This window comes from Xiphophorus couchianus, chromosome 14 (assembly GCF_001444195.1).
Source record: "Xiphophorus couchianus chromosome 14, X_couchianus-1.0, whole genome shotgun sequence".
Taxonomy (NCBI): Eukaryota; Metazoa; Chordata; class Actinopteri; order Cyprinodontiformes; family Poeciliidae; genus Xiphophorus; species Xiphophorus couchianus.
In genome coordinates this window covers 23,294,866-23,316,248 of record NC_040241.1, presented here as the reverse complement: position 1 = coordinate 23,316,248, position 21,383 = coordinate 23,294,866, and the positions used below count along the sequence as shown (strand labels likewise).

The 21,383-nt window shown below is 35.4% G+C and overlaps 3 protein-coding genes and 1 long non-coding RNA gene across 7 annotated transcripts; 2 read left to right on the top strand and 2 right to left on the bottom strand.

The window, feature by feature from the left end:
- Nucleotides 1-537: 537 nt before the first annotated feature.
- Nucleotides 538-1,361, bottom strand: LOC114157008 (uncharacterized). The gene is made up of 3 exons (XR_003598060.1): nt 1,264-1,361; nt 1,089-1,184; nt 538-979 (listed from the first exon to the last, which is right to left on the bottom strand). It is a non-coding gene; the product is annotated as an uncharacterized LOC114157008 (long non-coding RNA).
- A 397-nt stretch (nt 1,362-1,758) lies between these two features.
- Nucleotides 1,759-6,023, bottom strand: LOC114157897 (filament-like plant protein 1). Its single transcript, XM_028039068.1, has 10 exons — nt 5,878-6,023; nt 5,219-5,368; nt 5,036-5,094; nt 4,174-4,251; nt 3,660-3,740; nt 3,393-3,428; nt 3,155-3,250; nt 2,944-3,051; nt 2,610-2,714; nt 1,759-1,878 (listed from the first exon to the last, which is right to left on the bottom strand). Exons 1-10 carry the CDS (start codon nt 5,975-5,977, stop codon nt 1,759-1,761), a joined length of 933 nt encoding a protein of 310 aa, XP_027894869.1. The 5' UTR covers nt 5,978-6,023.
- Nucleotides 6,024-10,447: 4,424 nt separating this feature from the next.
- LOC114156984 (type-2 ice-structuring protein-like) lies at nt 10,448-13,740 on the top strand. 4 transcript variants are annotated; one of them, XM_028037661.1, is made up of 10 exons: nt 10,448-10,614; nt 10,725-10,829; nt 11,484-11,522; nt 11,853-11,894; nt 12,043-12,084; nt 12,233-12,274; nt 12,529-12,632; nt 12,994-13,131; nt 13,213-13,318; nt 13,436-13,740. In XM_028037661.1, exons 2-10 carry the CDS (start codon nt 10,769-10,771, stop codon nt 13,510-13,512), a joined length of 651 nt encoding a protein of 216 aa, XP_027893462.1. In that variant the 5' UTR covers nt 10,448-10,614; nt 10,725-10,768; the 3' UTR covers nt 13,513-13,740. The 4 variants fall into 4 exon arrangements, with proteins under 4 accessions (XP_027893462.1, XP_027893464.1, XP_027893463.1 ...); XM_028037663.1 differs by lacking the exon at nt 12,043-12,084; XM_028037662.1 differs by lacking the exon at nt 12,233-12,274.
- A 5,484-nt stretch (nt 13,741-19,224) lies between these two features.
- On the top strand, nt 19,225-21,178 carry LOC114157896 (ladderlectin-like). The gene is made up of 5 exons (XM_028039067.1): nt 19,225-19,285; nt 20,410-20,513; nt 20,622-20,756; nt 20,836-20,944; nt 21,111-21,178. The coding sequence occupies exons 1-5, from the start codon at nt 19,225-19,227 to the stop codon at nt 21,176-21,178; spliced, it is 477 nt and encodes a 158-aa protein (XP_027894868.1).
- Nucleotides 21,179-21,383: the final 205 nt, after the last annotated feature.

The window sequence follows — 21,383 nt, the reverse complement described above, 5'->3', positions numbered from 1 at the left end:
ACACTGACTTCTTTTAAATCTCGACTAAAAACCCACCTGTTTAGAATTGAATTTGAAATGTAATCAATTACTAATTTATTGATGGAACTTGACTTAATGCTTTGTTTTGATTATTGATTCTATGTTGCTTTGTGTTTCTGTGTTTGTAATGATGTAAAGCTCTTTGAAATGTCTTGCTGCTGAAATGTGCTATACAAATAAAATTTGATTGATTGATTGATTGATTGATTGATTGATTGATTGATTGATTGATTGATTGATTGATTGATTGATAGGACCAGAGCCGCTCATGAATAGTAAAAATCCAAGAACATTCCAGCTCCACTCTTAAACATGAATAACTATCTATTAGTTCACACAACAAATTTACCGTAATACTTGTAAATAAGTGCAGTGGAAACCATCTTTGCACTCCTGTGGAAGGCAGGATCTTTATTTCTGCTTTTGCAGGTTCAGCCAGTCATTATCTTGGACTGGTTTCTTTACTATACTTGTTAAACTCTGCATTGCATTGATTTAAATGTTCACACTGTCAGATAAAGCTGGGATACATTTTTATTGGAAAACAAAAACATCTCGTTGTAGCATAAAACACAACTGGACACTTTAAATTAAATATAAGTAAAGTAATCCAAACCAGTTTTGTGTCTTGTAGATAACACAAGAAAATAAATATTGTGCAAAAATAATTACATTTAGACTATTTATGATAACTTTGTTTGGCTTAAATTTACACAACAATATATATATATATATATATCACACCATCACCTAATTCAATAATGTGATTAAACTGACTGTTTTCCAAGCCTTAAATTAAAAATAGCAGTTTCAGAGTTGTCATTAGCTAACTGCTGAAGTTCAGTTCATCTAAAAGACTATTAAATATATAGTTTTATGAATCTTCTTCCTCTTCTTCTGCCGGTGCTGAAACGTCTTCAGAGGTTTTAGATTCTGCTTCCTTTTGGATTTCTCTCAGCTGAAGAAGGAAAGATGATGTAGATTCACTGACTTGGTCATTTAAAACTCAATCTGGTGTTACGGTTTCAAAAAACCCCTGAGAGAATCGTTCTAAAACAAAAGCAAACCTGGTTGTTCTTATTTTCATATTCCTTCCTCAGAACCTTCAGGTCTCTGTCAAGCTCCTCCCTCCACTCTCGCTCCTCTGCGATTATTGTTTTATACTGTAATGAAGTGAGACATTTCATTTATCATCAGCTATGGAAGCATAAAGCCGAGGTATCTGCAGTATTCATGTCTCACCTCCTGGTTGTATCTCTCCTTCAGGTCAGCCAGCTGAGCCTCCAGCTGCTGGTTCTTTTCAGCCAGAGCCTCAGACTGAGCCTGGGCTTCTGTCAGCTGCCAAACAAAATGTAGAAAAGCATAAAAATACAAAACAAGAATGAGAAAATAGAAATCAAAGTCATACAGTTATCAGAATAAATCAGTTTTTTGTGTCTTTGACCTCAACTATTGTAATAAGAATAGCTCCCTCTAGTGGCTCACACAGAACATTTCATATCGAGGTCACTGTGTGAGATAAAAACTTTATGAAAAAGGAAAAGTATCATTACTTCTTTATGACAACAATTACGATTAGTTGGTGAATAAATCGTTTTTGGCTCATATTTATAAATATATATAAATGTGCTTGTGCAATAAAAACAACGTAAAAAGTTAAATGTGATGAGATGCTGAAGCTCATAATTTGTTAGGATCTTATTGAAGATTTAATCAAATATTCTGAAATATGTAGTTTCAACAGAATATAAAGACTATAACATGTTTTGCCTCTTTGCGGAGCTCCGTTATCTCTGACGTCATGTTCTCCAGTTTTAACTCAACGGCTGCAGATTGATCAGGATCCGGGTTTTTCTGCTGCCATCAGACAAAGAAATGGATGTTAAATCAGGATTTCAGCACAAAAATAACTTTTCCTAATAGACTTTCACATATTGATACCTCAAAAACAACATTTTATATAATTATTAGCCAGGAAAAGTGTTATTTTTATTTTGCTCTTCCCCCTTCCTGGCAGAAGTTCCAGCTCAGAAAGCTTGACCCTGTTTCTCATTTAGCCAAAGTTTATCTCTTTTACTCCCAGCTGTTCTGTTTAAATGTGTTTCTCTCCTAGACAGGAGAAACTACTGCCATTAACTTTTTTCTTTTCTTCTACAGAAAGTTAAATTTTCCTCTCCACTGTCGCCACACGCAGTAATTGTCTGCTGTTGCTCATCCTGGACTAAAGCAAGTCAGTGACTCCATGCATGTTGGACATCATTAATGTGTTAAACTCACGTTGTGCTGTTTGCAAACTAAAATCCGTTGCAATTGATGTAATTGACTTAAAAACTGCCTGAAACAAACTTTTTGTAAATTACTTCAGGACAAGTTTTGTTGTGAATTTATGTCGCATAAATATGCAGATTTCTTTTTTCTCTTATAACTGAGACATGATGTAGCAACAAGTTCTTTACCTGCAGGTTGGAAATAAAACAGTTTATCAGTGAGTCTGAAACTGGACTCATGCAGCTCTGATAAATAAAGATCATTTTAGGTACACAGAGATTATGAATCTTTATTCTAGAAACTATAATTAGATGTTGCACCTGGTTTTTATGGTTTTCCAGCTCCTTCATCAACACCTGCTGAGACTCCTCTGTCTTCTTCATCATCTCATGGAGAATTTCAACCTTTTTTGATAAACTCTCCAGCTAAGAGAACGAAACATGGAGGTAAGATACTTATAATACTTATAATTTAGACATTCACAAATTCCTGCCATTAACAGTTTAATCTCTTTAGATTAGAAACTTTGCTCGTCTGCAACGACTCAATGCCAGGACTCCTAACAGAGATTTTTTTTTTTTACCAATTAGAAACACAGACTGAAGTTTTAAAACATTAACAAAAAAGGCTTGAGTTTGGTAAAAACATAAAAACCTTTTGGTTTTTGGTGTCCAGCTCTGTTTTCAGCTCCTGCAGGGATTTTTCAGCCTTTTCTCTCTTTAGCTGTTCAGACTTCAACTGCTGCAGGACTTCAGCTTCAGGCTGGTGCAACAGAAACAGCAGAGTAACAGTAAAATGTTCAGTTTCTGTCAGTCTTTACGCTTCAAGGAGCAGAAACAGTGAAACAGAACAATGTGACTTTTACCTGCTTCACGTCGTCTTTCCTAACTTCAGTCAGTTTTTTCTCTAACTCCTGGTTCTCCTTGATCAGAAACTCGGCTTCACGCTTGGATTCTTGTAGCTGCACAGAAACAGGAGACATCCTTATAATTAAAGCTTCATTTTATGATCTAGGGAATTTAGGAGCCATTTAGACAAAGAACAACAGAAGGAAAGGTTAGGGGTTAGGGGTTAGAGGTTAGAGGTTAGGGTTAGGTACCAACCAAGCTCTGCTGCTTGTTGTGCTCCTCCGTCATGTTCTTCAGTTTCTCAGTGAAAGAAAGAAAAGATGTTGAGCTTTTAGGTTAAAAACGAATCTCCAAACCAAACAAAAACTCTATTGTAGTTCTGTTACTTTAAAAAGATAATTGTTCCCTTTAAGATTCATTTTGTTTTGGCTTTTTGGTTAAACCAAACAGTTTCACATCATATCATGAGATGGAGAAAACACAGAACGTTTCCGGGGTAAAGAACGAAGCTCCCTCTCTCACCTCCAGATCTCTTCTTGCAGTTTCCAGTTCGTTCTCCAGCTGTTTTTGAAGGATGTCACTTTGTTTCAAACGTTCTTCCAGCTGACAACACGAAAAGATAAAATTCATTATATTACTCATGAGAATACAAAAGATACACAAGAATACCTGTGTTTGACTTCCAACACTTATTAATCATGCTACAGTTTTACTTTGCTATTTAAAGAATCCAAAACCAATTTTCATGAAGTTATTTCAGGCTGAAGGTTTTTATGGCATTTAATGGAACAATCCTGTTTTTTTTGTTTGTTTGTTTGTTTGTTTGTTTATCCAAAATCAAACCAATTCGATATGAAACAATAAGAAACTTGCTTTTAATTGACTAAAAAGATATAAAGTTTGATTTATTACCAACTGCTATTTTACATATTTACTGTATTACAATATGTAATATTCTTGACTGTTATTTGTCGTTCAAACGTGTGAATCTCACAGAGGGAACTACAGCAGTGATGTGTTTTAGTGTGTGTGTTACTTTGTTTATCCACGTCGTCGTGACGACACTCTGCAGTTGACCGAGGGAGACCTGGCTTCTCGGACTCGTCTTCATCGCCTTCGGCAAAAATCAGAGGAGAGAAGCTTAAAGCTGACAGCTTTAAACAGTTCAGTTCATTTATCTACTGGTTAGAAAAAAGGAATCATGTAAAGAAAAGCAACAGCTTCAATTCATCTGCACTCCATTCAGCTGTAGCTTAAAAATGCAACCAGAGGCACTGATGTTTCCCCATAAATCTGCAGCTTCATGTTCAGCTTTCTTCAACTTTTCCCATAATCCCTTAAACTAATGGCCTACACATTATAACTTGTTGTTTCTCAGCATAATCCGTCCTGATTTAAACCCTAAGACACGTCTCTGTTTCATCCACATTCTGCCCTGAGGAGAAATATGGGAGGCTAAACAAGCAAAAACTAACAGCTATGTTTATTTTTCCTCTTAATATGTCAAAAACATTAATGCTTAATAAGAAGATTTTTCTCTTTACACAGAATAAATCAGTGACATATTGTAAAATGCATAGTTTGTATGCAGACTTTATCCTCATAAAATTATGACTTTCTTCTCATAATTTTATTCCTTTATTATTAATATTTTATCAGTATGGCCCTCATTCTCTGTGTTAATTTAATTGCCTTTTTTCTTCTTCCTGAGTTTATATTTAGCAATAAAAAGCAAACAGTAGAACAGTTACAGTTCCTGTAGGTGACATTGTCTTCAGATCCCATAACATCTGATCTAGACATTCATATATTTCTGCAGATCAAAGTTTCATCTATTTTTTCCAGAAGAGTTGCTTTAGGTCATTTTCTAACAGGTCATAAAATCTGTTTCCACTTACATGAGTCCTCTCTGTCTCTTTAGCTCCCACAGTGCAGGATGCATCACCTTCATCTACTTCTGTCAGAAACACATTTCATGTCAGCACATTTAGCTAGAACCACCTGGATTTGTGCATCATGTTTCATCTGTTTGGACAAAAACATCACGTTTATTATGTTTTCCTGCAGCATCTTGCAGTTACCGGAGGATCTGCACTTTGGGGTTCGGTTCCATCTATAAGCCACAAAGACGGCAGAGAGGACAGACATAAACGTAGCGGCCACTCCCACAGGAACCACGCAGGGAAACAAATCCTGGTGGAGAACGTGAAGGAATTCCTTCACAAAATGATCTAGAAATGAGAAAAACACAGAAAAAAACTAAAGTTAGCAAAACACTCTTCCTGTTTCAGGTGAGATAATGAAAGTTAACCTCTACTTGAAATCGTTATATTCTCAGATATAGTTCACGTAAAAACGAACATGAATCTTTCCAAGACATTAGCTGGTTTATCCTTGATATAATTAGCATCACTAATTAGCATCAGTGATGCTAATGATGCCAAGAAAGGAAGCTGGAGGAGAAATTGTGGACAAATACCGAGTTACACCAGTAGGTGGCACTTTTGAGTTCTGCAAAGTTGCAAAAGAGGGAGAATTTTTTTTAAAGTAAAAAAGTTCTGAGTTTGAGAAAATAAAGTTTTTTTAAGTTAAAAGAAAGGGTTAAAATGATCAGTGGAAAATGTGAAAAAGGTACAAGGTCAAAAAATTTTTAAGATGTGATCATGGATTAAACTTTAAATAAACACATAATGCCTAAAAATGAATGTTTAGCTCAAACTAAAACCGACTAGATGTTTACCTGTGGACACAGGTAGGCTTTGGAAGACAGTTACTAGTAACTCCTTTAGACTCATATCCATCTGTGAACAAAGAAAGGAGAAAATATTTATTATCTTCATAAACTCCTCAGACTTTACATGATAAAGTCATGGCTGGTGCAGAACCTGAAATATTTGACTTGGTTTATTCTTTAACTTAGTTTCAGGATATTTCAACTTGATACTTGTTACATCTCAATTTCTAATATCTATTATTTAACAACATCTCAAAAAATGTTGCTGTGATGTTTACAGATCATTAAACTATAAGGTCAGGAATGTTAACACAAATTTATGATTCTCATTTTCAAAAATGTATTTACTGGGGAAAATCAAAATGTTGTTTTTTAAAGTGAAATTCAACCTGTGACTCAAAACTTTGAGCTGTTAGAAACATTTCTTTTGTTGAAAGTAATGAAGGTGGTTTCACAGCATGAATATGGCAATAAGCTGTTATTTATACATTTTAAAAACAAATAATTTGATAAGGTGACTTTAGAAAGCAGCTTATAAAAACAACACTTTCTAATGTGCTTGTATTATTATTTTTTTGGTGCAAACAAAACCTTTAACGGATTTGTTTGTTACGAAACATTGCTGATTTAGCAATTAGCTGAAATCTGTAAATATGCTGATGGAGGCTGTAAAATCAGTAAATTAATATTCCAATATAGTGACTAAATAGTAAAACCAGTAAGTGAAATAAGTAAGATATTACATTTTACACAGATATCATGTGTTTACAAACGGGTCTGAAATCTAATTTACCAAAGTAAATTAGATTATATTAGATTCATTCCTCTTTAAAACTGACATATTTTTTCTGAAAAAGAGAATGAATATCATGAACCAAACAGTCAGTGAATCCTTCATGTAAAAATCAGAGATATTAACCCATTTATTAGTGTTAAAGAAAATAAAAATAGTTTTTCTGTTATTTCTGTTTTCTGAATGTTAAACTAATCGTTTTTTTTATCTTTATTCCTCTGTGGACGACCTGCAGGGTCGTAATGCAAACAGAAACTCAGTCACTATAAAACATCTATTAAATAATCCAACATGAGTTTCATAATCAAGATATCAGCACTGATTCGTTCACAAATGTATTTTTGTGAACATTAATTTTGATTATTTGTTTTCAGTATTATCACCATGCAGTTATTAAAAATAACACAACTTACCTCCAGCGTGTGAACGATTCATCTCCAGGTCGTGACTTTGACTCTTCAGCTTTTATACAGCAGATAAAAAGAAAGCAAAGCTCCTTCTGGCAACAGCGGCCCAGTTTCCTCAGAACTGAAACAGATTCTGCTACAGGAATCTGATGAAGTTGTTTTGGTCGGCCATCATTAGGAGGAAACTCTTTCATCAGAGAAACTGGTTTGCAGTTGTTGTTGCTACGCGGCTTTGCCATGAGGAAATGTCCTTACAAAGATGATTATATCTCATAAAACATGTTATTAAGCAAATTAATCTGATAAATGTGCTGGAACAAGCATTATAAAAGATCAATATAAGACATGATAATGCAGAGTTAAGTGTTTATCTTATTTATTTTTACAGGCAATTACATCACTTCCTGCCACTTTATGAATGTTAACTGTGCATAGAATGAAATAAAAGTCAGATATTCCTATTTCTATTTGCTCAATATTTTCTCATATAGTTTTGTAAAGTAAATTATTATTATGACTAATAATGTTGTTATTGTTAATCTTTTTTTGTATGTAGATTTTAAAACTTTAAAAGTTTTTTTGTGTGAATCTTTATACCTGATGTTGCTTTTAAACCCATTTTCAGAACAAAAAGGTTTTTTCTATATCTAAAATTAATGCTTAAGTTTGAAATAAGCAGCAATATATTGTGTTTTTTCATCGACTCTGTAGTTAAGTTCTAATTACTATTACTATCATTTTCTGTCCAGTGTCTTGACCTCAGCCTGCAGAAATGCTGTGAAACCCGATAAGCTGTTGTGTCTGTGTGGAACGGGTCCGACCACCTGGACTGATGTTCAGTTCAGAGGGAAACAGGTGAGGCATCTTTCAGCATTTCCTCTTTAAAACTGATCCCACTTCATTCCATGAGCTACAGATTAAATCAGTTTCCTGATTCAGTGGAAAAAACGGGTCATTTCATCCTTCTGTCTTTCAGTTTTACTCTTCTGCAGAATGTCAACAACGAGAAATGAAAACTTATCTTGACTCCATCAAACAAGCATGACATCATCTCTACAGCAGGAAAAACAAAGTCTGTTGTCTTAGACATGCGTGTGCCAGCGGGATCATGATGGGCCCCATCAGGCACCGACTGGCCCCGAAACCGGTCAGCTGTTACCTCTGACCTTAACTCCTTCACTGTTAAATTAGGAATTATTTCATTTTTCCCAATTTGTGAAACGTAACACCACCTGATTTTAATGTTTCTGAAATGAAGACGTTCCACGGAGGCGCTGTTAGTTTCTTGATTAAAGTCTCACAGATTCTGTGTTTTTACTCACATCAAACTTTGAGGAATATTAAAAAAAACAATTTTTTACGTTCATCTATCAGTTCCTGAAACTCATTAATGTGTCAGACACTGTATGATTGACTAGCGCCACCATGTGGAAATTGGTGAGTATTATTTTTTTTTCCTGAGGTCATAATTCTGTTGAAGTAAAAGAGGAAGCTGAATCATTTTTCTCATGTTTGCATCATTTTTTACAGTTTCCTCTTCTAACGGATGGATTGAAAACAAATGTTCACATATTTGAAACAAACATATTCAATAAAAACATATCTTCTGGTCGCTGAACTTTGACCTGACAGAACATGAATAAAAATCTTACATTTTACAATCTTACATAATACATTTACAAAATAAAAGCGTCACAAGGTAAAACATCATTGTGAAATAAAGAATCGATAAAATAAACAAATCAATACTTTTAAAATTACTGTTTTTATTTGATGGGTACATGTATTTATTTGATGTTGTTACGTCCACAAAGGGCACAACATATTTAAGGACACGAAGACGAAAATGAGGATTCAAACGTATTTTATTGCACAACTCTCTGGACCTTTTCTTTATCTTCTTTTTCCTGTGAAGGAAGAGAGAATTAATCCTCAGTGTTCCCCGTGTCCCAAAAAATAAAAGAAAACAAAAATCCCAAAGTATAAACAGAAAGTTGGACCTGATGAGCCGATCAAAAAGAACAAAACGATACAGCAGGGGGCCAACCCTATACAGGGCCGTCGAAGCCCCTGCTAGTACCGGACTTCAAAAAAAAAGAAACTACTGAAAAGGAAAAATCGAAAACAGGACAACCGGTCCCACCAGGTCAAAATCACACGAAAAAAAACTTCAACCAAACAAAGAGCTAACAAAACTACCGTGAGGCAGGCTGGGGATGTCACAACGCGTGCATCCTAGGTAGTGATTGGAAGTGGGCGTCGCCTTTTCTCTGGCGCAACCCAGCCTATTTATAGGCAGTCCAACAGCGCCACAAATTAACGGACCAATTACAAGAAAGAATTATCAAAACTCTAAAGTATATTAAACAACAACAACAACAATCATACAACTAACTTCTATACAAAATAATCCAAGTGAAAAAAAAATAGACAGAAATAAATACAATGTGCCGGAGCACATAACAGATGTATAATTTATTAATTATTAATAATAGTATTTATTTACTCAATTTTGAATGAAATAGCTCTCAATAAAACAACCGTTATGACAATTTCTGATTGAGAAAACTGGACTATTGGTCAGAGGATTTAAAAATTCCTTTATTGCCCCAAATTGAGCAGCAAAGTGACAATCAGTCAAAGTAAGTGGGTTCACACAAAAATAAGAATATAAAATATATAAAAACAGGATAAACTATATTACTATATTTTTTCTCTGATGCATATTCCTCTTATTCCTTACATTAAATGTTTAATTTAGGAACCATGACAAGAGAGTTCATCCTTAGCTTTTTTGAAGAGTAGAAATTGATGGAATGATGGTGTTTTATTTAATTAGATTGATATTTTTAACGTATATTGGCCATAATCTGAGTAAATCATTTTAGACATTAGACACATTCTAATGTATCCGAGTCCAACAGTGACACCTGGTGGTGGAAGGGTGGCAGTGCAGATCAGTAACAGACAGCAGATCATGTGATCTGCTGTCTGTTACTGATCCAACTGCTGTGATGGCACAGAGGTTGGAAGGCCTCCGTGCCATCACCCTAATCTTCATCTCCCTCCACAGATTCTCTTTCAAGTTGCCCCTCTGGCTCATTTTTAAACATATTACTTAAAATCCACAGAAACATGTTGATAAGATTAAAATATTTGCTAAGTGGGACTGAACTGGGCCCATTTATCTTTTAGTTTGACATTTTTTGAGCTCATAGTTTTTTTAGCTCACCTCTGATCTCATTTTGTTGTGTACTCAGTAAATACATGAATGCAATTAAATATTTATCAAGGGTGTTGTTTGTTTGGTGCTCAGAGTCCTGCAAACCAAGAAGCTCTTTCTAATGAAAGTACCAACGAATCGTAATGCGGACTGGTTCTGTTCACCGTTTGTTGTTACTGTGTACAGATGTCGGATCCTGTTCAGTGCCTGAGAACTCAGTAATTAGGTTGGTAAGGCGTCAGTGTGCTGTTTTCCTTCTGCCTCATTTCAAATCAAGACTGAAGCTGCAGGCTGAAACTCACCAGACTGAAGACAAGAAGGTAATTCTTTACCACAGATTTGATGATGATGATGATGATGATGGTTGTCTTGTCATTTTCACTCGATGTTTGTGCTGGAATTGATGCAAGTTATGCATTTCTGTCTGTAGAAAATCCATTTATCACCACTGGTTGCATCCCAGTCATCTCCACCATGAAGACCCTGAGTTTGTCTTGGTTTGGATTCACCATGTTGACTTTGGTCCATGCAGCCTGTGAGTATTTACTGCAGCAGGATGTATTTACATTTTTTTGATTTCTTTGAAGTATAGAGTAACTACTCTGTAGAATATAAAATCTAAAAAGATTAATAACCTTTTCTTTTGAGAATAAAACGGCTGTTTGCTGGTCTGAGGGAGAAATCCCTGTCAGCTGCAGTTCTGGAAAATCTTTATTTATCCTGCATTTGTTTTGTGTCTGCATCTCTGCATTTTATTGCCATGACCTTCACTTGACATTAGTTTTCTATCCTGGGTTAAATGTCACAGGCTCTGTCTGCTGGCAGCTTTTGTGCTTTGAGACCGTTTGTGTGCAAACCTCACTTTTATGACTCACGAAGCTGTTTTTGACTGTAAACCTCCAGTTTCCTAAACCTGAATAATAGAATTTGTTCTAAATGAGGCAAAGTGAATTAAATAGACATTTTAAAGCAGGTGCAACATAAGAAAACTCCATTAATTAGTAACAAAAAATATGTTTTGAAAAGAAATCACATGCAAAGTATCTTTGAAGGTGTCTCTGGATTCATGTAATTGTGGAAAATAAAGTTGAAAAGTCTCATAAAATCTACTGATTTAACCAATGTTTGCATTTATAGATTATTAAATTGATTATTTTCATATCTTCATATATTTTCAACCTGTCTGCAGCCATTCCAGACACAGACTATCCTTTTGGTCCAACAGGAGGTAAATGTTTTTCACTTTTTTCTTTTATCAACTATTCATTGTGTGTCCTGCCAATAAGGAAAACATGACGATGTGTCACAACAAACTCTGTTGAATCGATAAAATGTGTTTGCAAGCCTCACTTTTATGACTCATAAAGTTCTTTTGATTGCTTAAATAATCTGCAGTGAATTAAATATAACATTTCAAAGACAATGTTATATTGTCTTTCAAATATAAAATAAAAGTAAAGGTAAAGGATTACTTTCACTAATTGAAAGTAATCCTTTTACTTAGTTATTTAATTGAAGACTCTTTTTCTAAATTTTGCTTTTCAACCTCTGTGTGCAGACGCTCCGTTCGCTGACTATCCTGATCAGCCACCAACTGAGGGTAAGTCTTTTTTATTATTATTCTTATTTACACTATTCTGCAGTGTTTTAAATATAACATTTGAAAGACATGTAACATTAATCCTTTTACTTAGTTATTTAATTGAAGACTCTTCTTCTAAATTTTGCTTTTCAACCTCTGTGTGCAGACGATCTGTTCGCTATCTATGGTGATCACCCACCAACTGAGGGTAAGTCTTTTTTATTATTATTTTTATGCACACTATTCTGCAGTGAATTAAATATAACATTTGAAAGACATGTAACATTAATCCTCTTACTTAGTTATTTCATTGACGACGACTCTTCTAAATTTTGCTTTTCAACCTCTGTGTGCAGACGATCTGTTCGCTATCTATGGTGATCAGCCACCAACTGAGGGTAAGTCTTTTTTATTATTATTTTTATTTACATTATTCTATTTGTATCGTGTCAATTTGACAAAGAAAGAAGTTGTATATGATCATAAATACATTTATAAAACTTTAAATTGTAAATGTAAATATTTTATTTTGGATTACGGTGATGACTGGATGGGTGGAACTGGTCAGTTTCCCTCATTTTTAACTGATTCAGAATCATATCCTGTAACTTGTCAGAGCTAATAAATCTATTATATCTGTAACTATTCAAAAATGGAGACTATCACTTGGACTTCACTTGCCCTGATGGATGGACGATGCACAGCACTCAGTGCCTCCTCTTCGTTCCCCAGAAAATGACCTGGAAAGAGGCTAAGGTAACCCAGAAAAGACATTTCACATCAAAATGCTAAAAGATCTCATATTGTTAGGTGAATTGGTTCCAATTTACTGTTAAACTTTGTCTTTTCATGCTGCTAAAACATACTTCATGTTCATAGTTTAGCACCTTGATGTTTTTACTGAGTTCACAGTCCCAATGCAAAGCATTTGGGTCATTTGGACTTGATAAAGCTTTAAAGGAATACAGGCCATTTACCGTTTCCTCGGCTGAACATTGATGTCATGACAGTCAAATACTCACCTGCTGATTTTATAGCAGGTTTAGACACAACAGTGTTTTCAATGACATCGTTCTCTATTTGTTTTTCAACTCTGTAATTTCTGTCTTCTCTTTAGGAAAACTGTACATCCACACTTGAAGGTTCACTCGCTTCTGTGTATAATGACATACAAGCTCAAGAGATTTACAGCGAGATGGAAAGTGTTGGACATCATGGCGGACAAGTGTGGGTTGGAGGCAGCAAAACATCAGAGGTAGACAAATCATCCGGACACAGTTCAGAACCAGGTTTTATCTTTAATCTGAAGTTGAGTCGGTTTGATTTTGTCCTGTAGGATTCTTCTTGGTCCTGGGAGGATTCTGTTTTCCCTGACTTTGCTAAGTTTTGCGATGAGCAAAGTTCAAAGGATGAGAACAACTGTCTGCAGCTCTCCTTTGGTGGTAAATCAAACTTAAACCTTTCATTTCACTTTGAACTCATTCAGAAAAATGGTATGTACGGTAGATCACCCAACGGCGCCTCAGCTTGACTGGATGTTGTGTTTGTCCTGTTAACAGATGACGACTCTGGATGCCTGAGTGGCACCAAATGTGACGCTGGGCTCCCGTCTGTCTGTGCCATCCTCCTCTACTAGCTGACATGAATCCTCAGCAGATACGAGTTAACATGCCTGTTGGCCACCAGTCATTTCCTTAAATGTTTCTGCTCTGTTGCTTTAATATCACAAAAACTGACCAAAAATGTACAATATACTCATTTTAGGCCCTATAGGCACAGATGCCTTCTGATTGTAATGCAAGAGAAAGCAACACATCCTTTCTAACAACTTTCCAAATAAAATCTTTAGCATTGATAAAAAAAAGATGTGTGTGTGTGTGTGTGTGTGTGTGTGTCTGTATTAAAGCAACACATTTTTTCCCTTTCCATTTTTTTAGAGTCACTGTTTAGTTGGACACAGTTAAATAATTGTTCCTGTAATTTTTTACCTCTTAAATAGATGTTTTACAGTTCAAAAACATCTGACATGCCTTTAAAGAAGATTTTATTCTTGCACATGGTAACTTTAGTACATTATAGAGCGATGACTGTGGTCACATTTTGCCATCTTCCTAAAGTTTTGCCTTATTAAAACATTTCTCTCTCTAATTAAACACCTTGCTCCTCTCTCTCTGTGAGCAGTGTCTGTGACCTTTGCCCCGCCCCTTTCTGTTTGCAGTGTTAGTCTCTCTGATGCAGGTGTTGAATCCCTGCCTGCGATCTGAGGTCGCCACAGCTCCACGTATCTCCTGACATAGAAACCCAGTGGGGGGTCAAAGTTTGGATTTATGTGTCCTCAAATTAGTTTTATTTTTCCCACATTTCATGCTTAGCTGTGTAATCAAATTTAGAGCTTTTCACTTCAGCATTTTTATTACAGAACTTTATCAATGTACACAAGAATCCAGAAACAAAATATTCAAATTGGAAATCCTTCTGTTAAATATGAGGACAGTTCCTGCTTTACGTCTCTCAGCTGCTGTTATTTAGTCAACAATATAAACAGTTTTCCTTGGATAAGCAAAGTTGAAAATAGTTTTTTTTTACTATTGTCACATGCAACTGACAAAAATGTTATCAGTTCATAAGCTTGACAAATATTTGTATCAGGAAACTGCAGGTTGTGAAAAAGAACAAACATAACTTCACATGCTGCACCTAAAGCCAATATTTAGTTTTCCTGAAATTCAAAGGTGGAGATGTTTTCAGAGCAAACACACTGACAGCTCAGTTACACTGGAACTGGTTCTGCTCCATTTGTTTTAATGGATCCCTGCTGACACCTGACCCTACAGAGGCACAGTGCAGGAAGCCATTTATTTGATGATGACTGTAGTCAGGATGCTAATGGCTGTGTGAAGGATTTTTAAATGAAAATACTTTGAAACAATAAAGCTATTTTTTAATCTACTTATTTATGTAGTTTTACAAAAAAACAATCCTTATCCCAGAATTTGATTCTGTTTTCTTCCATTTTAATCTCTAACCCTTTCACATCTGTCTTTTCATCTCCTCTGTTTTGCAGGGTGTTTTTGTTTGTTTTGTTTTTTTATGTTGATGCAATGATTATCTGATTATCTGATTACCTGATTATCTGATTATCTTTGGTAATTGACCCTAACAACCTGATACAGATTTCTGCGCCATCTGGTGGATAAATGCAGAAATTAAAAACTGTATATCAAGCTGAGGATTGGAATAGAATAGAATAGAATAGAATAGAATAGAATAGAATGAAGCTGAAGAACTCTTTGTAGCTTTCATTTTAATTGAACTCATCTCTATTATACATCCACTATAAAGTCAGTACCAATGCTGTGCCCAAACAAAACAAATACAGGAAAAATGACCCAATTTCAACTACTTAATTTTAAAACCTTAGAGGAAATTATAAGTCAACTAAGCTCCAGTTCCTGCTGTCTGGATGTCCTAGATCTATAACTCTAGAACATTTCTTTAAGAAAGTCCTGCCTGTTATTGCTGCTGATCTGATCCAAATAGTAAACTCATCGCTCTCATCAGGCGTTTTCCCCCAGGCTCTGAAAACAACAGTAATCAAACCACTGATAAAAAAGAACAATCTGGACAAATCACTAATGCAGAATTACAGGCCGACCTTTGACCTCTGATTCATCAGCAAAGTTATTGAAAAAGCTGTTTAAACAATTAACTAGCTTCCTAACGATAACCAACCTCTTTGACTCCTTCCAGTCTGGTTTTTGTGCTCACCACAGCACAGAGACCGCCCTCGTAAAAGTGTTCAATGACATCCATATAAATACGGACTGTGGCAGAACCACAGTGCTGGTTCTGTTGGACCTCAGTGCAGCTTTTGACACTGTTGACCATGACATATTACTGAATCGACTGAAGAGTTGGGTCGGACTCTCCGGTCCAGTGCTCAACTGGTTTGAATCCTACATAAAGAACAGGGATTTCTTTGTTTCAATTGAAAACTTTTCATCAAAGAGGTCAAAGGTCACATGTGGGGTACCCCAAGGTTCAATCCTAGGACCCCTTTTATTCAATATTTATATGCTCCCACTAGCTCAGGTTATAACAGGAAATAATATTAGCTACCATAACTATGCAGATGACACACAGCTCTACATTACGATGTCACCAGGTGACCTTTGACCCCATCCAATCACTGAACAGATGCTTAGAACAGATAAATGTGTGGATGTGCCAAAACTTTCTCCAGTTGAACAGAAACAAAACTGAAGTTATTATTTTTGGACCTAAAGAGGAACGATCTAGAGTTATAGATCTAGAGTTATAGATCTAGAGTCAATGCACAGCTTCAGTTATTACAACTAAAAACCAGCGATCAGGCCGAAACCTGGGAGTAGTGATGGACTCTGACCTGAACCTCCAGAGCCACATAAAGACAGTTACAAAGTCGGCCTTCTATCACCTGAAGAACATTTCCAGGATTAAAGGACTAATGTCTCAGCCAGATCTAGAGAAACTCATCCATGCATTCATCTTCAGTCGTATTGATTATTGCAACAGCGTCTTCACAGGTCTGTCCAACAAATCAATCAAACAGCTGCAGCTGATCCAGAATGCTGCTGCTGGCGTTCTCACTAAAACCAGGAAGATAGAGCACATAACACCAGTTTTAAAGTCCCTCCACTGGCTCCCTGTAGCTCAAAGAATAGACTTTAAAATACTGTTGTTAGTTTATAAATCACTGAACGGCTTAGCACCACAATACATTAAAGATCTGCTGTTGTTGTATCAACCTTCCAGAACCTCTCAGGTTCTGGTTCTGGTTCTGCTCTGCATCCCCAGAACCAGAACCAAACGAGGAGAAGCAGCTTTCAGCATCTATGCACCACAAATTTGGAACAAACTTCCAGAAAACTGTAAAACAGCTGAAACACTGACTTCTTTTAAATCTCAACTAAAAACCCACCTGTTTAGAATTGAATTTGAAATGTAATCAATTACAAATTTATTGATGGAACTTGACTTAATGCTTTGTTTTGATTATTGATTCTATATTGCATTGTGATTCTGTGTTTGTAATGATGTAAAGCACTTTGAAATGTCTTGCTGCTGAAATGTGCTATACAAATAAAATTTGATTGATTGATTGATTGATATTAATTTTATTAAACTTTTAATAGTCAACCTTTCCTGTTAACGGCCTATAAACAGTTATAATATGTGTAACATATATTCAGGAACTTAATATTATGATGTCATGCAGTCATTGAGTTTGAAAGCTTTATTATTGAGTTTAGCATTAGCATCAACTATGTTGTTCTCATATGGTTCAGTTAATTTATTCACATTTTTTTCACATTATGAGTTTAAAATTCAATATGTGTTTTTGACATTATGTGAAACATAAATGAATGAAGTATGAATAAATTTCCAAACACTGCTTTGAATATAGACACACATGTTTGCTGACACTTTCACTCAGGTAAACCAGTCCTAAATGAACCTGGTTGAAATCACACTGCTTAACCTCCTGTGTGATTAATATTAATGTAAGCTTTAATTCTTTAAGAGAATATACAAGTTATAGTCATTAAACTTCCAAATGATATGTTGCTACAGTTATTCTGTTTTAATAAGATATTCCTCTCATTCCTTTAACGTGTTCAATTCAGAGTCTTTGTGAATTCATCTTTAACTTTTTTGAAAGAGTAGCGATTGATGAAATTATAATATTTCATTTAGTTGAACTGATATTTTTAAAACACTTTCTCCCAGATTGAAAGCATTCTTTATTAGACTTTAACCACATCCTGTCCCCACATTCAGCAGAATAGAAAAATGTTCCATGCATTTGGTAGAAAACAGTGACCCCTAGTGGTTATAACATGGAAAAACGCGACCTGTGTCTTTCTTTTTCTTTCTTAATAACAGGAATGTTAGAATCTCTCAATGTGTTTAAAACCTGCCTGTCAATAACAGACATAAAGTTTTCCTGCTGTTTAATGGGAAGCTTTATAACTTTTTACAAGTATTTCAAAGTTTTTATAAAAGAAAACAAAAAGTATAAATGTTCTACGGATTGATTTTCTGTGGAACATTTATATCTCAACATTTAAATTCAACCGTTCAGCATGACGTCCAGTGAAATATGATAAGGCTGAATGATAAAAACAAACAAACAGGTTTTGTCTCAGAGTTTCTTAGTTCATGATCTTGACCTGAAAACGTCTCTGGAGTCATAAACATTCACAGCCCACAACAAAATATTAAAGTACAACCTGCATATGCAGTTCAGGAAACTAATGAAATTATGTTCTTCATAGATGACATATTACACATTTATATTTCATACTTTTTCTTTTTACATTAATCAATCTGATATTAATTTATCTTCTGAGGAATCTTTTATTTTAACATTTCTTTATATCTAGATTTGCATGAACATTTAAACCTAATCTAAAGACCAGCTTTATACCAAACACATCCATGTCAGCTGTAGTTTATTATTTTACTCATTTCTTACCTTTTTCTCATTTTCTTTCATTGACCTAAATATAATAAGTACAAAGATTTTCCTTCCATGCGACCGTAGAATAACCCTGTTCATGATAACATTTACTGAGATTCTTTGGCAGTTCTAGCTCATCAACAGATCTCTGTAGAGCCATACTGCATGCTAGTGAGACAGTTTCTCCATTTATTTAAAGTCTTTAGGTCAAGGGACACATCTAAACCTTGCAGGACTCGGGCCCTGGAGGAATGCAGTTTGAGACCACTGCCTTAGAGGAACCAAAGTCGACCTTCTGTTTTCTCAGGGCTCACAGGAAACAGCGGACAGCTGAGAGGTGGCAGACTGGAGACAATGTGGCCAAACAACATGCCTGCTATAAGATGAGATTTTTTTTTATTCTATTCCTGGGACTTTTCACTGAAACATCTCACAAAAGATTTAAAACATCACAACTCAGGACAGAAAAACAGAGAAAGAATTAATCAGGACAGGAAGTACTTGATATATCCTTTTTCCAGATAACTTTATCAGTGAAGAGAATCACTTATGCTGAAGTCATAAAGTACAAATAACGTCTTTGCTTGGATTTCACTGGAACATTATCCTGTTACTAGTGTATTATTGACAGGTCTGTCCACATTTCCTGCTCTGTCAGTGAAAGTATATAAGAGCAGCTGATTCCAGGACCTGCAGACAGAAGAGCTGAAGCTTGTCTGACGCTGAAGTGAAGGAAAAAAGGTAATTTTGATGCTGCTTTGGTAAAAAGCTTTCATCTAACTTCAATTATTTCTTTATTGAGCTGAGACTGTTTGTGTTTTTTTAAGGTGAACTTCAATCTGCATCATGGTGACTCTGAATGTACTGATGTTTCTTTGTGCCTTGACGGCTCTGAGTCAAGCTGCTGGTGAGTTTCTCTGACTTCCTGTGATTCACATTAAGGGAAAAATATATCTAGAATCAGAAGGAGCTGATAAAACTGTTTGAATGTTTGTGTTTTATCCAGTAAGATACCTATAAAAAAAATATTGTTACTGATAACGATTATTGATCTCTACAGACTGTCTGATCTAATTTAATCACATCTCATAATAAGAAAACTTTCAAAATATTTTTTTTACAATAGATATACATTTTTGAATGTTTTATGATTGTAAAGATATTAAATAATAACAACCTGTAACTTCCGCAGGTCCCAGTGAGGAAACTGAGATTGAGGAAACTTTTTATGAAGGTAAATTCATGTATTTTTTTCATATGTATCTATTTTACCTAAAATGAGTGAAATTAACTATTTTTAGGGGATAAAGTCTAACTCTGATCTTTGCTAAAATAATCTCTTCTTCCTGAAGCCAAAACTGGAAACTGGACAGATCCAGCAGGTCAGCAACGTTTTCACCTCATTTTAGACATATTTGTTATTCTCTGTTATATGAAGTGGAAAATAATGTCAGGCTTCTTTTATGTATATATTTTAGATGTAGAAAATGAACCAGAAGAGGAGCAGGCTGCTCCACAGGGTGAGTTAAAGTTGACAAAAGAATTTGGGATCATCTCTGGTAGAAGAAGTAGAAGAAAATTATAACCTAAGAGATAACTTTCATACTTTTGGAGTAAAACATCCACACATTATCCATATGACTTTGTACCTTCCTAGTAGATTTTGGGTCTGGTGAATTATTTCTTTAATGTTGTTGCATGCTATGGAGGATAATTTTGTTAAACGATGCAATTATGAACTATTTTCAGTTTACTGAGTCCCACAGCATCATAGATCCTCCAACATGCTTACATTTTCCTTGTTTTAGGTCATATATATCATGTCTGGATGGTTGTAGGTTTGAGCCTAGTTGAGTTTAATAAACTCCATGTTGGAATGTTGTTACGCTCTCATTATGAAGTGTAATAAAATATAACTTTCACTGAAGGTTTTAAACTGGCCAACAGATGCAGCCTTCACTTTACATTATGTCTGGGAATATGATGACCTATGTGAAGAGTTGGCCTGAATCTGCATCTGTTTGTCTGCAGCAACAAATGATCTGCTGAGGAGTTCTTGTCCTGCTGGTTGGAGAAAGTTCAACAATCGCTGCTTCATCTACATCCCAAGAACCATGACTTGGGCGAGAGCCCAGGTGATCTAAGTCGATGTGTTTCCTTCAACATTTTCTTACATGGTTTTTTTATTACCCAAGTCCCTCTACTGCTTTGACCCATGAACTCTCTGTTTGTCTCGGCTGCAGAGAAACTGTGTGTCTTTGCAGGCAACCCTTGCATCCATCCACAGCTTTCAGGAGTACCATTACATTCAGAGGTTGATAACAACTGCAACTCACGGATCACCACAAACATGGATTGGAGGCTCTGATGCTCAGGAGGTAATTTCACCCAGGATAAAAGGACTGTCAGTTAATCTGGGAAATTTATATTAACGTTTATAATTTGTTTAAATTTCAGGAGGGCGTTTGGCTGTGGAGCGATGGGAGTCCCTTCCTCTACTCAAACTGGTGCCGTGGAGAGCCAAATAATTACATGAACCAGCACTGCCTTCAAATGAACTATGGAGGTGATTAAGATGAATTTCCACATGAGGTTTATAATACCAGGCATCTAGTAGATTGTAAAAATCACCCATTTATGTCTAGTTAAAACATTAGACTGGATCAGCTGTGCAGACAGCTTCACAGCTTTGCTTTGAGTGATGTTTCAGTGATTGTTGTTGTTTCTTGCAGAATCCAAGTGCTGGGATGACTTTCAGTGCGACCAACATCGTCCGTCAGTCTGTGCCAAAAACATCTGAGGTTTCACACTGACAGGAATCCAACAAACACGACTGAATGTCTTGTTATGTGTGTCTGTTTTTACATTTTAGTAATCAAACTTGATTCAAAATTTTAAACGTTTTAAAAGATTTTCTCTTTATGACAATTAAATAAACAAGATATAAGTAATTTTGCATCTGAAACAGGCTTGGTGTATATTTGTATTTGTGTCATTATAAATCG